Raw genomic sequence first — 19,469 nt, 5'->3', positions numbered from 1 at the left:
CTAGATGTCAAGGCTATCATCAAGGCTGACATAATACGATGGGCCCAAATTATTTACTTTGTGCTTCATCAAAATGAGTTATAACACTCAACATGTCGTGTGGCTCTCATTCCGAAATCATTAGGCTCTTCCAGTTAAAAAGAATCAATTTCCACCTGTAGGAAAATTACGGAAAAATATATGAGTTGATAGCTCGGTGAGTGGAAAAGTTCAAAAATAATTATACTTTTTCATTTTTACATTTTTATCAAAAATCGAGTTCATATAATTGATAACTCGTAATATAACATCATATAATTATAGCCAAGACATGAGACATTCGCATAACGAGGTAAAATATCATTTCAAGTCATGATATAATCATAAGCTGGCAATCATGCTATAATCTCATCACATCAAATGTATTGGAAAATTCATTAAAAATATACCCTCTGACTAAAATCTGTAATCCACCTCTCGGGCTAAAAACTTTCGCCACGGGCTTTTGGCCCCTCTGTGAACGAAAGCGGGTCTCAAAACCTCTAATAATCAATTCTAGAACACGGCCAAGGCCCCTCAGTGAACTATATATACACGATCACGATCCCTTCATCTCCAGTCGACCCCTCAGTGTAGTATAGAACACGACCAAGGCCCCTCTGTGAACTAGAAGAAGTACATAATCACGGGTACTTTTCTGGTCGATCTCAATATCACGTCTCACATACCAAACAAATCTCAATATCACATGTCTCATATACCAAGTTACAAATGTACAATAAATAATCCTTGAAATTTCACATGTATCATAATAAAAGAGATTTCCATAATAATCATGTAATTCGAACACATAATTGTACATACTTTAACAATATACTTAATTCATACATACTTTAAAAGTATATATATTTTTCCACTCATAGAGCTATGTACACCAATATCAACTCGATTGGTAAGCTGTCCCGATATCTGTATCGCCGTTTGAAATATGATATAATTTTTAAATTAACAATTAACTATTTTAAGTAATCTCAATAATTAAATAGGCGATACCCAAACTTAATCATTTCATTTTTAAGCGATTTCTAAAACCTCTTTAATCACTAAAACTAGTTTTTCTTTCATTTTACTCAATTTCATAGTTTATTATATTTAACCCCTTTAATAAAATTGAATTTAATCTAACAATTTAACAACTATAAAATTAAACATAATTTGATAATAAGTAACTTTTTACTTACCTTTAACTTTGAAGAATTTAAGCCTAATAGTAGAAGAACTTATTTTCTAACACGTTAGCGAGTTTTCCATTTTTTTTTTCCTTTTCTCCTTCTTTTGTTTTTTCCTTCTTCTTTCTCTTTCTTTCTCCCTGTTTCCGTTTCTCTCTGCGTGTTTTTGTATGTGTAGGCAAATGGATTTGTTTGGCAATGGATTGATATAAAATAAATGCACCACCTCACCTTTTTTGTTTGCCTTTTTTTTTTTTAATACTTTTGACTTTTCTTTTAATTAAACTAATGTTTTGTTTTTTTGACTTTTCTTTTAATTAAACTAATGTATTACAAAACTCACCCCCTTAAAAGATTTTTGTCCTCGAAATTCAATTAATTAAGTGCGGAAAAGTCGTGGATATTAAGAACGCATCTGCTTTTCCCTCTCCCATGTCGCCTCTTCTACAACATGATTTCTACAACGAACTTAAAAGTCCCAAACTTTAATTTTTCCTATCATACTTTTAATAACTTCCTAAGCCAATATATGATATTCTCATCCTTCTTTTTTCTTTCTTTCTTTTTTTTTTTTTCCAAAACCTTAGGAAAACTCAATTATTTTTTCAAGTTGAAATTCAAGATACTTCTTTTTATGTTCTCCAAATCTTCACCTTACGTTCTAATTTAAACTATTCCCTAATCACATTCTTTTTCTATAACAATGGTTACATATTAAGATCGAACAACATTCTTTTGCCCATTTCATCATACGTCCTTGGAATATTTCAATATTATATATAACATCAATTATCGTCACTTGTGTCTAGTTTTTATATGTCAATTCCATGAAAATAAATAGTTATCCAATTCTCCTTTAATTAACCAACCATAATTGATAACCTCTCTTTTGAACTTATCTTCAGAGTGTCTGACGTTCTACTCCTTTGAACTTGTCTTTATAGTGTCTAGCATTCTATCAAAAGAAGATGCACAATGTAATTTAATTATATAAGTTCTTACAACTAATCAAAGATAAATACTCCAATTCCACCATGTAATTAACAATATTATCTATAAATAATTTTATAAGTCTATCCTATGAACTGACTATATCATTCAAAAAGAATCTTGTAACCTTAATTAATAAATCCACAATAATTTAAATACTATTTTGCCTCCATTCCGTGTATTTGGAATCCCCAAACAAAAATATTTGAGGGTAACTGCCTCCATTTTAAATTAACAATATCTCCAAAAATTCAATTGTTCATAATTTTGTAAAATTCTAGTTATCCTCAACAAAACAATTGAGATAGCTCAATATGGTGTTCTTTTCCTTTAATTCTATATCACCCAATGATAATATATACACAATTTCCATTTCCACTATTTCAAATAAAATATACCTTAAAGTGTGATGATTGATAACTATTGATATTTTTCTCAATGTGATGACAAAATCCCAATATAACCAACTTCAAATCATGTTTTAATCATGCATCTTTAACAATCTACAGTATCATCCATAATTTATAAGTTTACTACAGAATACGTTCTAAACCTTAACATAAATCATTATTGATATCATCTTTAAATATAAGAGCAAATATTTCCTCATAATTTCCTAATAGCAAAACTTTTGACATTTCTATACCCATACAAATTTTGTTCTTTCTTTCTATAAAGAGACAATAATAACATTTAATCCATGAAAATCTATTTTCTTACTCCATAAATAGGTCGTTGATCTATCATTAATGCATCATCCTTCTTGTATAATGCCAGACGGGAGTGCATGAAATTTTTCTTTATCTGCTTCTTGCCAGATACAAAAAAAGTGATGCAAAGATATTCAACATTATTTTCTTGCATCGTCTCAATGTGATATTCATTGCAGCGAATATCTTTAAAACTAAGCAAATTTCTTCTGGATTTGTTAGAATAAAGTGCATCGTCAATATATAATTTTGTATTATTTGGTAAAATAATATAAGCTCTTCCGGAGTCTTCAACGATATTCGACGCACCCGATATCGCGTTAACATTGTTTTCAGCTAATATTAAGTCCAAAAAGTATTTTTTTGTCTTGAAGAATAGTATGTGTAGTTGCACTATAAATTAAATCAGTTGTCTTGACTATCCATCATAAATCTATAAATATAACAAAATGAACAAAATTTAAAAAAAAAAAAACTTGAATTTAGATTTAAAGAAGTAAACATTACTTAATATCATGAAATAAACGGTGCATAATAGAGTTTTATTTTTTTTTTATTTTTGTGCGGAAAAGTAAAAACATATTTCAAACTGAATTTTTAAAACGAAAGAAATACTAGTAAATTAATCTATATCTTCTATCACACCACCCCCAACCAAATGGTCAATATTTCCATTTGGATCAGTAAAGAAATCGGAGACATCCAAATGAGTCACATCAATTGGACCATCATAATCAGCAAAATTGGTCTCCAATTTTTCTTTTTCCTTGATTGATCTCTGGTAGAGATCCACAAGATGTTTTGAAGTATGACACGTACGTGCCCAATGCCCTTTCATTCCACATTTGAAGCAACTTTCTTCATGCTCCTTTTTAAATTTGCCACTCTCGTTTGCTTTGTGCCTTTTGAATTTATTGCCTTGTTGTTGATAACTTTGTTGATTATTTCTTCCATGATTTATTCCATGTACACGTCTGTGTCCGTGTCCACGTCCAAATCTGTGTCCACATCCACGTCCACGTCCACGTCCACGTCTTGATATTGTATTTGCTTCAGACAATGTAGTACCATTTGCTTCAGGCAATGGTACAGAACCAGTTGGACGTAATCCATGATTTTTCATCAACAATTCATTATTTTATTCAGCAACTAGTAGGCAAGATATAAGTTCTGAGTACTTTTTGAAGCCACGCTCACGATATTGCTGCTGCAGGAGCACATTCGAGGCATGAAAGGTGGAGAAAGTTTTTTCCAGTATATCTTCATCGGTGATTTTTTCTCCACACAAAGTCAACTTTGAACATATTCTGAACAATTCAGAATTGTACTCACTAACTGTTTTAAAGTCTTGCAAACGAAGGTGCATCCACTCATAATGGGCTTTGGGGAGAACTATAGTCCTCTGATGATCAAATCTTTCAGTTAACTTTTTCCAAAGAATTTGTGGATCTTTCTCAGTGAGATATTCAATTTTTAATTCATCGTGAAGATGGTGACAAAGGAAAATGAGTGCTTTTGCACGATCCTGCAGGGATTCATTGTTTCCTTCTTTTATTGTCTCCCCCAGACCCTTTGAGACGAGATGGATATCAGCATCCAGTATCCATGACAGATAATTTTTACCAGATATGTCAAGTGCAGCAAACTCAAGTTTCGTAATGTTTGTCATTTGTTTAACTACACAATAAAAAAATACAATTAGTTTCGAAGAATATGATTAATCATCACATGTTAATCAAATAGTCAATATCAACATGACTTTAAGTTACGTGTTTTCCTCTAGGGATAAACACTAATTTGAAATAATATGTTCTTCAAAACATATACTACTCTGGAGTACATTATATTTTGCTATTATTTCTCCAAGTGCAATATGTCAATATTTTTCTGGAATATTGAGAGTTATAATTTATGCTCTTCATGAGCAAATAATATTCTTATAATGTTGTGCTATTTCTGGAGCAACAACGAATAGATCTATGATTAATATTCTTCTGGAATATTAATTATAATGTTGTGCTATTTCAGGAACAACAACAATTAAAAATAAATTTAATGTAATGTTTCACAACTAAACATAAAAAAAAATGATAATACATCCAATTGCTCACCATTAATTAATATACAAACACATGTAAAATATTATTTTGAATTAATAACGTGAGTCGAGTGAAATACAAAAAAAAAAAAAAATTGGTGACATGTAGAAACCTATTCCCATATTATAGCACGAAATTCTAATTATGTGCAATTAAAAGAATTGAATTAGTATTAACCAATTAAAGAATGAAATTTGCAGAAACCAATGTCATTCACTAATAAACTTTAATGGACTTTCCATTTACAACAAAAACTACTATAGGTAAAAATAAACACTAATCCCACATTCTCTTATAATTGTAAAAGCTTCTTATAAGTAAAAAAATATTAATTTAAAATTTTTTGAGTACAAATATTTAGATATATTTAATTTTTTAAAATTAAATATTAATAAAAATATTACACTATATAGAATGTAAAAAGTTACTAATAAGTAAAAAAATAACTTCAAATTATTTAAAAGTAATACAAAAACATATATTTGTAAAAGCTACTTATTGAGAAAAAATATTAACTTCAACATTTTTAAATAAACATTCGGATACATTTAAATTTTTTAAATTAAATATTAATAAAAAATTAATATAATTAAAATTAAAATATGCATGGAGTGAGATTTTTCACTCCATGCATTTGCATGGAGTGAGCATGGAGTCTCCATGCATTTGCATGGAGTTTCTGATGACGACTTTGTGTATGGAGTTTCTGATGACCACTCCGTGCATGGAGTCAACTTTTCTTTTCTTTTTTTTTTTAAATATAGTAATTTTTTATTAGTATTTAATTTAAAAATTAAATATATCTAAATATTTACTTAAAAATATTAAAATTAATATTTTTTTATACAATTATAAGTTTTTGTTATTACTTTTAAATAATTTGAAGTGATTTTTTTTACCTAGAAGTAACTTTTTACATTCTATATAGTGCAATCTTTTTATTAATATTTAATTTAAAAACTAAATATATCTAAATATTTATACTTAAAAATTTGAAGTTAATATTTTTAACTTTTAAATAACTTGAAGTGATCTTTTTAGTTATAAGTAACTTTTTGCATTTTAGAAATAAAAAATTACTTTTATGTAAAAAGATATTATCACTAATAAAATAAATAGTAAACCTTACATTATCTCTCTTAAGATATGGAGGAATTTTTTTAAAATTAAATATTTATTAATAAAAAATAAAAAAAAATTATCATCACTCCGTGCACGGAGTGTTATCACTTTGTGTAAAAGGAGAAAACTCTCATTTTGAAATCAAAGATTCTCTTTGTCCACGGAGAGATTTTTTTTAATTTAATTTTTTCATTTTTAATTAATTAAATAATATTTATATATTATTTATTTTTATTTTTGTAACTTTCTTTTATTTTATTTGTTTTATTTGGTTTAATAAAATAATTTTTATACATTTCTTATGATATAAAGATATTCGTTAAATTTGAATGAATAATATTTATTTTTTTAAAATCGTTTTAATTTAATTTAAAAACTTTATAATAGTTTTTTTATTTTTATTTGCAATTTTTTAAAATAATCTTTATATTTAATTTCGTTTCTTTATTATATATAATGTATAGTATTGCCTTTAATCAAGTGAAATAGTGTGAAAATGGAGAAATAGTGACATCACAGTGAAACCACGTGTGAAAATGGTGAAATGGCGTGTGAGAATAATGCTACAGCGTCATTGAATAAAATAATTTACTGTTGTCAAATCGATTTCAAACCAGTTTCGAATGAAAACTTATGTGATGAAAATGAACAGTAAACCTCACACTCTCTCTTTTTAAGATAAGGAGTGAATTAATATAAATAAAATAAAAAAAATTTATCACCACTCCTTGCACGGAGTGTTATCACTTTGTGCAAAAAAAGAAAACTTTCCTTTTGAAAGCAGAGATTCTCTCTGTCCACGAAGAGATTTTTTATTTTTTTAAATTTATTTTTTTAATTTTAATTAATTAAATAATATTTATATATTATTTATTTAATTTTTGTAACTTTCTTTTCTTTTATTTGATTTATTTGGTTTAATAAAATAATCTTTATACATTCCTTATGATATAAAGACATTCGTTAAATTTGAATTAAATAATATTTATTTTTTCGTTAAATCGTTTTAATTTAATTTAAAAACTTTATAATAATTTTTTCTATTTTTATTTGCAATTTTTTTAAATAATCTTTATATTTAATTTTGTTTCTTTATTATATAATATATGGTATTGCCTTTAATTAAGTGAAGTAGTGTGAAACTTGTGAAATTGTGTAGTAGAGGTGACATCATAATGAAACGGCGTGTGAAAATGGTGAAATGACGTGTGAGAATAATGCTACAACGTCATTGAATAAAATAATTTACTATTGTCAAACCGATTTCAAACCAATTTCGTGTGAAAATTTATCTGACAAAAATGAACAGTAAAAAGGAGGGAAAATAAAATATAAGTAAAAAAAATAAATCAAATTGATTATTCAATTACTATCAATATTGTTTTGAAAAAAAATAAAAATAAAATGAAAACATCTGCCTTTTTAAGGAAAATAAATCAGGAGCAAAAGTAGATGTGATTTCCGAAGTATTTGACCAAATCTTCTTCGTTTGGTAATACCTAATTTAGGAATACTTTGACCAAATCAATATTATTTTAGAAATAATTGACCAAATCTGTGACGTTACGTAAGACCTAATTTAGAGTCAAAACTGTCAATTATTTGTTTTCAATCTTCTTACAAACAAATAAGAATCATTTTATTTGCACAAACTAAATTGACAAGCTTAATTTACTAAGAACTTGTTTGGTAGAGCTTTTAAGCTAATTAAAATCAATTTTTTAACTATTATTTCTCTATTTTAACTATCATTTTTGAATTATTCTTTTACAAATAGGACCCACTTTATCTCTAACGATCAAAAAATTAATTATCAGAATCCCTATCAAATAAGCATTAAGTATGTGTTGACAATATTTAGACCAGTTATTTCAAAAATAATTTTTCAAATCAATAGAATTCAATGGGCTAAATGTTGTCAACAGTAAATTCATAAGCAAATCTTGTACAAATAAATTAATTCATCGAATAAACATAATACCTACAGCCTATCTAGGCCGATTAATCCTAGTAATATAAACTAAAGAAATAAGCTGTTTGCACAATGGACTTGTATGGCTGATTTTTTATTTTTATTTTTTTTAATTCAACATCCAGTGAAAAATGGCCACGTGGATCACAGTAATATAATCTGTACAAGTTAGTCCTTAAGAATGGAAATTTTCAGAGTATATGATCAATTGTTGCATAATTTTCGTAACTCTAATTTATGAAATTGAGTTTTGCATCACACCCTAGATCATCCAAGAAATTTTATTTTGGAAAAAATGCATTTTTAAATAGTGTATTGATGAGAAATATGTGATTAAAAAATGAGAAAAAATTTTGGATTTATTTTTAATATTATTTTATTGAAAACTGTGTCATTGAAATGATGTTAAATCTCTGGTTAAAAATGTATTTTTTCCAAATAATGTAAATCAAACATGGCCTTAAAGTCGCATTCTCATAGGAATCCTTTCAAAATATTTAACAAAAATTTAAATAATTTCTTCTATTATCCTTTTCACTATTATTGATAATGCAACTATAAGGCTTTCTCTAATTACAAGTTAGTCCCCGACATATTTGTCTATGTTTGCATAATTATAATTTCAAAATGTGTGTCAATCATTGCATGATTCTCGTTGTATCTAATTATGGAACTAGATTTTCCTTTAGAACATGCTTAAAAATACAAAATAGATGTTCATAGCGTAATAGGTTGAGGATTGATGGGATGTAATTATTTGTATAGAAAGTGAATTTGTCTGAGCCAAAACTCAATATTATTAAAGCTTAGCTCCTGTTTGTTTCCCATTATTTGTTTATTAAAATAAAAATATGATCGTTATTCATCACATCAAATCATTATATTTGATTTTCTATCTCTTATGTGAGGTCCGTAACGACTATATTTTTCATTTTTAGTGGTTCAAACAGGGCCTTAATTTTAAACATTGATCCTTTAAATTAAAGAATATCTTTTAACTAGATAATCTCTTACAATGCTCTGATAAGATGTAATTTTATCTAAAAAAAAAAAAAAAAAAAAAAAGTTATTCGCAGTCGTTCACTGCGACAGTCATCCTATGTAACACACATGATAAATAGTTATTTGATGCATAAATCAATAAAAACTACCACGTTGTGTTAATGTGTCAAAGAACTACTTGTCAAATGTATGTAACCTAAAACAACTGTCGTAGTGAGCAACTATAAATAATATTAATCCTGAACAAAAACCTAAAATGCTTTACGTGTATGCCATCTAAGACAACTACTGCAGTATGCAACTGCAAATAATATTAACCCTGAACAAAAACCTAAAATGCTTTACATCTATGACACTTAAGACAAGCAGTGAACAACCGCAAATAATATTTGCCCTAAACAAAAACCTAAAATGCTTTCCAGCATGTCAATTCACAAGCCACTTCCAACAGGATCAGTCCATTGCAATTTCAATATTTCAAAGGGCTAATAAAAAATGTTCCGATCTCCAAGAAATCATTGACAAGAAAATATAAAGAGAAATTAATAGGAAACATTAATATAAATTGCATTATCAGCCGAGAATAGGCTCCTGAGAAAATGAGTTCAAAACTTGGAGCCAACATTTATCGCCTACACAAGGAAACACGAACAATTCTAGGAAATATCAAATATTATGTTAGAACCTTAGACATATAAGTAGAAAACATTCCTAATAAGACAAAATTAAGAACACACTAAAATGGAACCTTCCTTGAAACGGTAACAGCACATAGTGGATACTTCATTTCACAAGACAGCTTCAAAACTTCACTAAGATCAACCAAATTAACCTCGTCCTCCGCCCAATTGGAGTTGTTGGACTTTCTATGTTTAGTTTAAGTTTGAATTTGTTTATGGATCCCAATTTAATATTTTCGAGACAAGTTATGTGCGTTTAGGAGTTGCAAGGTTGAACAAGTACTCACACTTGAGTTGAAAAAATTGGCGCTTGCAGCTTTTTCATAATTTTTTTGCAAATTTGATTGTGCCCCTAATTTAAAATGTATGCGTCGCCACTGCACGCAGGCTATAATATTTGTATCTAGTTTCACTTTTTTGCATGGTCTAATTTTGCTAAGCATGCTGTCAATGTATTGTACATAATACTGAATGCAATTGAACAATAGGATCAACGAAGAAAAATAATTGAGAAATGCAAGTATTAAAAGTGGGAGCTATGCTACACGAAAGATGGAAAGAAGTTTATGCCACTGTTTGGTACCGCTAACAAAATTGTTAAAATCTAAGTCAAAGTTATCAATTAATTTTAACTATTTCATATGGCACACAACTTTTTAATCATACATATTCCATCAACTTTTATCAAAATTTATTAAAAATCTGATTGTAATCTCTACATTGGCTATAATGCATTGTTACGAGTAATTTTGACCACTACATTGGCTTAACCCAGCCAGCCCCAACCTAATATGAATCTATGGGACGTGCTAGGTCTCTGGTTATTTAGATTGTCTTGTGTTCGATCTATAGCTTGCTGGCATAGGATTACATAAAAAGGGTCGGCCGATCAAACTCGCCTAACACTACCCTTTCTACTTGATCTTCCATGTAGAAAAGATCTTATGTAAAGTAGTTGAAAACACAAAACAAAGAAAACCTTGAAAGCATCTATAATAAAACTATATCATATAGCATTCAAATTTAAAACAAAATCTCAAAATAAGCAAGCTTATAATCCCAAAGAGCTTATATTTATTGCAGGTGGAGTGGGAATAGGCATTGCACTGTTTGCCGGTTGCGTCTCCCCCCAATGATTCAACATGCCTCGCCAGTTGCAATTATGCGGAGGATCAATGCACTTGTCAATGCGTTCATCTTTTATTTCGATTCTCCAATGCCCATCAGAATAGTTTGCCTTTTGAGCCTGCCTTCTGTCCCATTCCAACTGAGCCTTTTGTTTTGATCGCAATAGACAAAACTGTTGGAGTGTTTCTGGCATGGAGTCGTGAAGTTTCCACCACTTCTTGTGGGCTATGTCGCTTGCAAATTCTTGTAGGAAATCTGTGTTCCAGTTGCAGTCGTAGTCACGAAAGCACATCCATGGCTTGTTACCTGTTGAAACGACAAATACTCGAGTTTTTAGATGAGTTGGTTCAACATGTTAGAATGATTGTGGAATCAAGTTTCGCAACTGTCTATTCTTGAAAAATTATGCACATGCCGAACTTATAGCTAATCTCATCTGGATGACCTTACTTTCGAGACAAAATAATTGAGATGAGATTTGAATACAAACAATGTCACCATTTACATGAAATAAGGCTAGAACTTTACCCAAATAATGAAGAACGTAAATAACCGGTGGTTCTGCTGTGAAAAGCCGAATTTTCTTCTGCTTTACTTCTTCATCGTCCCCAACCCAAAAATTCTTCAAGAAATTCATATACCTAGGAAATCTATGCCACCATGTGAAAACCTCATTCAGGTATCCCTGATCTCCACCATTATATGATTCAATTTCATTAATATTATCCATCAAAAACTGGAATGTGCAATTCGATGGCTCAATCACCATTACTCCAGAATTGAAAAGTGTTCCATGGTTCCCCGTTGCAGAGATTTCTGGCATCGAAAACAAGAAATCGATGTTTTTGAGAATAAGCAGATCGGAATCGATGAAGATTATTTTGTCATAATCTGTAAGTTGCCATAATCTGAACTTGCTGTAGTTCCATTCGTTGTAGGCATCTTTTTCGGCCTTAGGATTTCTGATTCTTTGTATTATTCGGATTTTCCAGCCTGCTAATTCGAGTCCACTTTTGTGGTATTCGCTGATTGTGTCATCGACAAGGATAATGAGATCCCTGGTGGATCCAGCCATGCGGATGCTCTGGGCTGCAGCTATGGCTCCACACACATAGACGTTGGCCGAGTGCAGGACGGTAGCGTAAGCCTCTCGTTGCCTGTTTCTGGTGTAATCCTGTGCTGTTATGTGCCAAACAAATCTTTATACGATTAGTGAGTATTAAGTAACACGCACTTCGTGATGTTATCAAAGAATCAAGTTTGATGTTTGGCAAAATCCCATATTTGGTATCAAGAATATTTAGTGCGCGAAACTAGATAGAACTTACCTTTGGCTCCAAGGGGAAGTGCAAGTTCACATGATCCTATTGGAAGCTGAAGCTTTTTTCTAAGCACATCCATGTTCGGTTTATATAACCACATGTTGCCAACACGAACAACTCGATCCTTGCACGTGAACAAGTTTGGTATCGGTGGGCACTTTGTAATTAAAAAAAGATGAACAGGGTATCTACCTTTGCAAGAGGCAGCTAAACCAGCCACTGATATCTGCAAGTGTAGTCGAGCAATATCTTTCGACCAATTCACTTTATTACGACAAGGGAGTTTGACAGAAACAAGATCAGGGCGATGTCTTGGGACTTTAAGGTTAGATAGACGAGGGCAACTAGGAACTATGTCATCCTGTTCTTCATCAATCCATTCAGGATACAAGGAATCCCAAGTAATGTTTTTCTGGGCATAATCCAGGTGTAGAACTTCGTGATTAGCCGTGGGAATAAGCTGTTTCCATTGATGGATTTCGCTCTTATCAAAATTGAGAAGTCCTACTCGTCGAATCTTATTATCTTCAGGTAACTGCTCCAGTGCTCTTAAAATATCATGCCAATTGATGTCTAAATCTGATACGTATCGAGGATCCAACTCGCTCCATATCCACCTGTTCACAAAATGTGGCTTCAATATATAAGCTAGCATTATTGAAAAGCGTCGATCATATATTTGATGATATTGTCGTTGACTCGTCGTTCATTTGATTTACGTGTACATAGTTTATACTAATACTAATTATAAAAAAATAATTGATAACGATTTAGAAGATGAAAAATTAACTGACATGTGAATAATATTATAAATAAAAGAAATAAAAGTGAAAATTATTTATTTAATTTTTTAGATAAAATATAAAAACGAATAAATATTTATTTAATTTTTTAAATAAAATGTAAAAACTAACTTATAAGTCCATTTAATTTTTTAATTAATTATTTGGAGTTCATTTGTATATTTATTTTGAAAAATTTGGGAGGCAATTAATTAATTATTTTTTATTTTCTTTTTGTTTTGTTTAAAGAGGACGATATATTCGTCATTTCACAAGGCTTTATTGAGAAAATGGAAAAAAAGGTTGTATTCCGCAAAGAAAATGTCATATAGGGGGATTTTCCTCAAAAATGAAAAGGTCGTAGTCCGCAAAGAAATGTCAATAGAGCTAAAGGTTAGGGGTGTTTTGTGTCAATTACCCTTTCTTAAGGTCTGCTTCTATTATGGTCTTCTCTATACAAGTTCCCGAACAACGTTTTTGAACAAAAGCACGGGGCTTCTATGTGTTCTACGAGTTCAAGGGAGTTTAAAGCCTGCAATGGAAGAATATCTGACTCGAATTCGAAGGGCCGTGCACTAAAACTTTAAATGGGACATTATCCATTAAGACAGAATCAAAATAGAAGACTTGTACAAGCTCAATTAAGATTATGCACATGAATCCTATAGCCTAAAGCCCCAACCGTATAACAGAGTTGCGGTGAGTTGACAGCCAGAATAAATTTTAGCACATCCTATGATATGAATTCTAATGGATTGAAAGGACCAGCCAAAAAGGAGTCCTTTAGTCGACCCTATCTGACAATTTTTAGTGGGTGGATCTTGATTCTAGTACTCTTCCCTGCAATGGCAAACTGGAAAGGATTCTCAACACTTCTAAATTTGATTTTCTGCAACCTTTTCTTATATGCATCATCTCTGTTAATAGGGCATGCAGACGCATGTTAGAGTAAACAAGATGAACTGAATCCTTAATAAACAAATAAATAAGAACAGTAAGAACCAGTATTCCATGAATGTGTGTGTGTGTGTTTATATGTATCTTTGCACGTCGAGTTGACATGTTAAATTAGTTATAACTGGTCATATCTTAAGAAAAATGTCACGTGAACCGTTAAGGGAAAATAATCCTACATCGTAAAATACCGAAACATTGACCAACTTAAAAAGATTTTGGGCCACTCCTCTTAACAAGGTTGACCTTATTAAGATGGACCACAACTCTTAACATGGTATTAAAGCCCAATATGCTCCAACAAGTTATTCAATCAGATTAAGTCTCAAAAATGAGCACACGGATTTCAAGATGGTCTGCTCAAAAAATGAGCCACCATCTTGCGGGGGCATGTTAAGGGAAAATAATCCCACATCGGTAAAATATCGAAATATTGATCAACTTAAAAAGATCTTGGACCACTCCTCTTAACAAGGTTGACTTTATTAAGATGAACCCCAACTCTTAACATAAACGGACTTATTTTGGTTATGCCTATTTTCAAGTGTGTCTGTTCTGACTTAACAAACAAGCCGTTGTGTTATTCTGTCACTTCATCATGTCAATTACATAGTTTTTTGAACTACTTCTTATGCTAAAACAACTTATCTAAAAGCTTAAGTCGTTAAAAGGGAGATGATTTTTTTTTTTTTTGTTTTTCTTAGACCTCTCTCTTATAAAATACCCCTCATATGCAAATCATAGACACATAATATGATTTTTTTTTTCCTTTTTTTTAGAGGCAGGTGAATGTTCACAAATTTACGGCGGGTGGGACTTGAACAGAGTTCTTTACTACATCGGATATAATACCATACGAAACCTTCGCATTCATAATCTAATGATCAAAACCTTCCAAATGTTTTTTATCTTTCTCGTCAACAGTTGTAGGCCTCTAGTATGACGAAGTACCGAATTTGCGACATTTTTCCCAAGGAAAAAGTTCATGAGGGGCTTAAAGCACTACATAAGATTGAATGTTAAGACAATTGAGAAGGAGAATCCATGGATAAGAAACATAACCAATTCAGGAATGAACTCACATTCTTTGTCTAGTATCCATGAGACTTCTGGAACAATTTATCACTGCAATATCAGTCTGAATTACGTGATAATTTGATCTGCAATACAATATAGAATCCAGGTCATGACATCATAGGCCCACAAACTTTAATAAACAATAACATCATAGGGTCGTTTAAAAGAAAAATATTGCACGAAGATTGTTTCAGAAACTTGAATATGTGATTCCTTCTCGAGAGCCATTCATACGTTGGAAACGCTGTAATAGAACTCTCCAAATTTACCTTTGAAAATGCCACTACAATTTCCATCCCTCAAGGATCGAGAGGTTAAGATGAAAACCAAGAGAGAGAAAAATTTTGTGACTGATGGAATATAGAGCAAGTAGAGAGTACAGCCTACTAATATGAACAATCATATATTGAATTCATGTTTGGTAATGTGATTATATAATGTTACAATAGCAAGAAAGAAAACGAAACTAAAATCTTGTCTTTTTTAGAACCATTCCACATGATCTAATACCACGTAGAAAACGTGCATTTATCTCTTTCTTTTAAAAGAATAAGAAAATATTTCCCATTGAATAGAAATCCTTCTAGCTTTGGAAATTTTGTGGGTAATTCTAGGAAAGTTTGATCTGTCTTAAGGTTTCTACTTATTTTGGGAATATGAACAATCATATATTGAATTCATGTTTGGTAATGTGATTATATAATGTTACAATAGCAAGAAAGAAAACGAAACTAAAATCCTTAATACCAATTGATCTAATACCACGTAGAAAACGTGCAGTTATCTCTTTCTTTTAAAAGAATAAGAATATATTTCCCATTGTATAGAAATCCTTCTAGCTTTGGAAATTTTGTAGGTAATTCTAGGAAAGTTTGATCTGTCTTAAGGTTTCTACTTATTTTGGAAACACCCTCTCGTTTGATTCATGAAAAACTTTTATCCCCTCTGTCAGAAATATTTGATCCCTTTTCCAGTTGCTATGTATAGGACACATTTCAAAAGGTCATACGCCCATCAATAGTCACTTCCATCGCTGTTGTTTTAGAAGTCATAGTTAAAATACATCTAAATTTCATATGTAGTCACTTAACATTCGATGAAATCTTAATTGGCTATTAAAACCTCAATTTATTTTCTAATTTCACCATTTCGTCACCTGCTTTCTCCAAATTAATGAAGACCATTGGATTAGCAGCCATACCACAATGAATGTTCCATGTAGTCGATGCATGGTATGTCAATTACGTAAAAGTGTTAAAATAAAAAAAAATACATCTAAACATTTTAATCTAAAGACCGCAGACGAAATTTATCGACAAAACACCTTATCATTCAAGAGGATTTGAAATATGATTTCAAACTAGGAAAAAAATTGAAGCTTGAACTCAAGATGTGCTAGTTGAGATACCCGTATGTCGACCACCTCAGATGGTGTGAAGGTCTCTACGACCTATATTTCTCCTTGATGTATGTATGATTCAAAATCTTTAATGTCGAAAAATCAACTATACCATTTAGATCATATTCTATAAGTTAGAGGTCGATCCGTAGTGCAATAAAAAAGATTTACATTTTGTTCTTCTTCAATACTGTCCATTGTTGTAGTGTTCACCATGCCAGATTTGTCATAAATATTTTCTTAATCGAGTAAAACAAATATCATATTCTTCTTGCCTTTATGGCTATTAAAAAACATTATAAAAGAACGGGTGTATTAAATGTATTGAGTTAATAAAACACGTGCAATGTCTTACCAAATGGCAAAATTGTAATAATCTTTTATACATAACAAGGTAGAATATCTCATTTGTAACATTTTAAATTTTAAAATTCTACTAGGTCTTTCAATAATCCTTTTTTTAATCAGCGCTTTCAAGTTTAAAATCATACTCGCTCGTAGGCAAACATTATTCGCTTTTGCAAAGTGGTTTTCAATTTAAACCATGATAAGCCTCATCGCAACTTACATATGAGCATAATTACATACCAATTCGAGTATTCTTCAAATTATAATGTTGAGATTATTAGTGTTCTATGTTTCCTTTTCTGCTGCACTTAAATTGAACAAAATTTTCTTATGGTCAACTGTCCACTTAGTCAACTGCAAAAAACACTGTAGAATTACGCAATGCAAGCTGCTCGCGTGTTTCCTAATCGCAAGGCAAGTTTTTACATTTTATAGAACAACTTTAACATATTTTAATTAAGCTCGCTGAATTAAAACATCAAAAGACAAGAAGCCAATTTAAATTTAAATTGGAGAAAACTGGATATATGTAGTACTCTTTGATTTATTGTAGAAATCTATATATATATACTTGACTCTTTTAAATATAAATGATAAAATTTCTGGCAACTTTTTGGAACAGAATATATATCCATAAAATCCTTCACTCAGATCCCCAAAAAAATATAGAAACTTTTGCAGCCGACATATTTCACCGAGTAGTTTGTGCTTCAATTCATAATCGATGTTTTTAATAACGTTTTGAAGTACTCACAGTGTATTTTGCAATGCATATTTCAATCTGCTAAACCGCTAACAATGAGATCAAAATAGTGAGTTGGAAATCTAATTCATAGCCATCACCTCTTTTGGGGCCTATATTTCAATCTTTGGAAAAGGTTGTGGGTATCATTTTGAGAAACTCATGATTAGCTATTTATGCCATCACATAGTTTGAAATGAAAAACCGTTTAGTGGTGGACTTAAATAAAATGATATTTGATGTCAATTATTATCAAATTTATAAGTATGGCTAATTTTCTGGTTGCTACGAGTTGTATATATATTGTTATTTTAATTGAATTGATGAATTGAAAATTTGATATTATTTCGTTGAATTTGTATATTGTAGTTCTCGGCTCTAATATAGAGTTAATAAGTGATCATTTTAATCATTTGAGGAATTGCAAATAGCAACATAGGGGGTGTGTTCAATGAGACATTTGAAAACTTTCATAGACTTTTTTTAAGTGATAATTTTGAGTGAATTGTCCAAATGGTCATTGAACTTTGCAAAAGATTTTCAAAGGGTCATTGAACTTAAAAATCACATAAATGGTCGCTGAACTTTGTAAAATATTTTTAGGGGGTCATTGAACTTTAAAAATTACCTAAATGGTCACTGAACTTTGTAAAATGTTTCCCAGGAATCACTGAATTTGGTGACCTCGTGGAAACCTTTTGTGAAGTTCGGTGATCTCGTGGAAACTTTTTACAAAGTTCGGTGATCATTTAGGTGATTTTTAAAGTACAGTGACCTTATAGAAACCTTTTACAAAGTTCAGTGACTATTTAGGTGATTTTTAAAGTTCAGTGACCCACTGCAAACTTTTTACAAAATTCAGTGACCATTTGGGCAATTCACTTGATAATTTTTGTAATTTTTTTGGACTTTTCTATAGATTTGTATGAAATTAATGGAAGTCGTTCGTAGACTTCTATAGACTTTCATTCTAAAACTTTTGTAGAATTCAAAAGACTTTTGAAAATTTTCATTTAAAATGAAATTCACGTTAGTCTAATGCAACAGTGTGAAGTTCTCACTTCTCACATCGTATGTGTGTTGTGGTTCATTGGTTTCTACATTCTCTTTCCTCTCTTTATGTAATAAAAAATATTTTTAAAACAACAAAAATTTGAGTAACCTCAATTAAATAAATAGTAATCAAAATAACATACGCGCGCTCACACATATATAGAAAATCAATATATAAGTTTAATTTTAAATTAGTACTTTTTTTATATAAAAATCTTATAATTTAACTATATAGATATTTTTCATAACAAATTGTTAAATTTTTTTATAAGAATCTTTAATTACAATTTATTTTCATAGAAAATAGAAATAAACAATAATATAGAAAAAAGAAAAATAGAAACAAATATAACCCGTAGAAAAAAATAATATTTTAATCATGACTCTAATGTCCATAGAAGGGAAAAAGGAAATAGAAATATTGAAAGAGATAAAAAATACATAATAATATATATTTTTTATTTGTAAAAGTTTCCCAAAATTTTAGAATGAATGAGAGACAAATTTTAATATTTTACTTTTCTACTGTCTCCTTAAAAGTTAGTATGTTATAGACTTTTATAAAAAAAAATTATAAGTCATTGACAATTTACGTCCTCCAAACTTTTTAAAAAAATTTAGTTGACTATGCCGCGATTTTAGAGGGTGTCAATTAGACTTGTCGGTTTGGGTCGCTCGTGTTAGACTCAGAAAAACTTTAGTCGGCCAGGCTCGAGGCTCTAGTCAAGTCCCATTTTGGAGCAGTGGCTCGAGCCCAAGCCCGAGCTAGAGCCATAGCCAGAGCCAGCCCATGTGGCTCGACAAACCACACTGCCAGCTCGTGTCACAGCCAATTTTCGATTAGTGACGAGCAGATTCTTAAAAAAATTATTGCAGCAATG

At 30.4% G+C, this 19,469-nt stretch overlaps 1 protein-coding gene across 1 annotated transcript; it reads right to left on the bottom strand.

Annotated features, from left to right (window-relative positions):
- Positions 1–10,834: 10,834 nt before the first annotated feature.
- LOC111370920 (UDP-glucuronate:xylan alpha-glucuronosyltransferase 1-like) lies at positions 10,835–12,888 on the bottom strand. The gene is made up of 3 exons (XM_022992826.1): positions 12,240–12,888; positions 11,440–12,090; positions 10,835–11,217 (listed from the first exon to the last, which is right to left on the bottom strand). Exons 1-3 carry the CDS (start codon positions 12,886–12,888, stop codon positions 10,835–10,837), a joined length of 1,683 nt encoding a protein of 560 aa, XP_022848594.1.
- Between the last annotated feature and the right edge of the window lie 6,581 nt (positions 12,889–19,469).

The sequence above is a fragment of the Olea europaea genome, chromosome 2 (genome assembly GCF_002742605.1).
Source record: "Olea europaea var. sylvestris chromosome 2, O_europaea_v1, whole genome shotgun sequence".
NCBI classification, from domain to species: Eukaryota; Viridiplantae; Streptophyta; class Magnoliopsida; order Lamiales; family Oleaceae; genus Olea; species Olea europaea.
The sequence above is the reverse complement of the archived record's forward strand: the minus strand, read 5'-3'. Positions and strand labels throughout refer to the sequence as shown.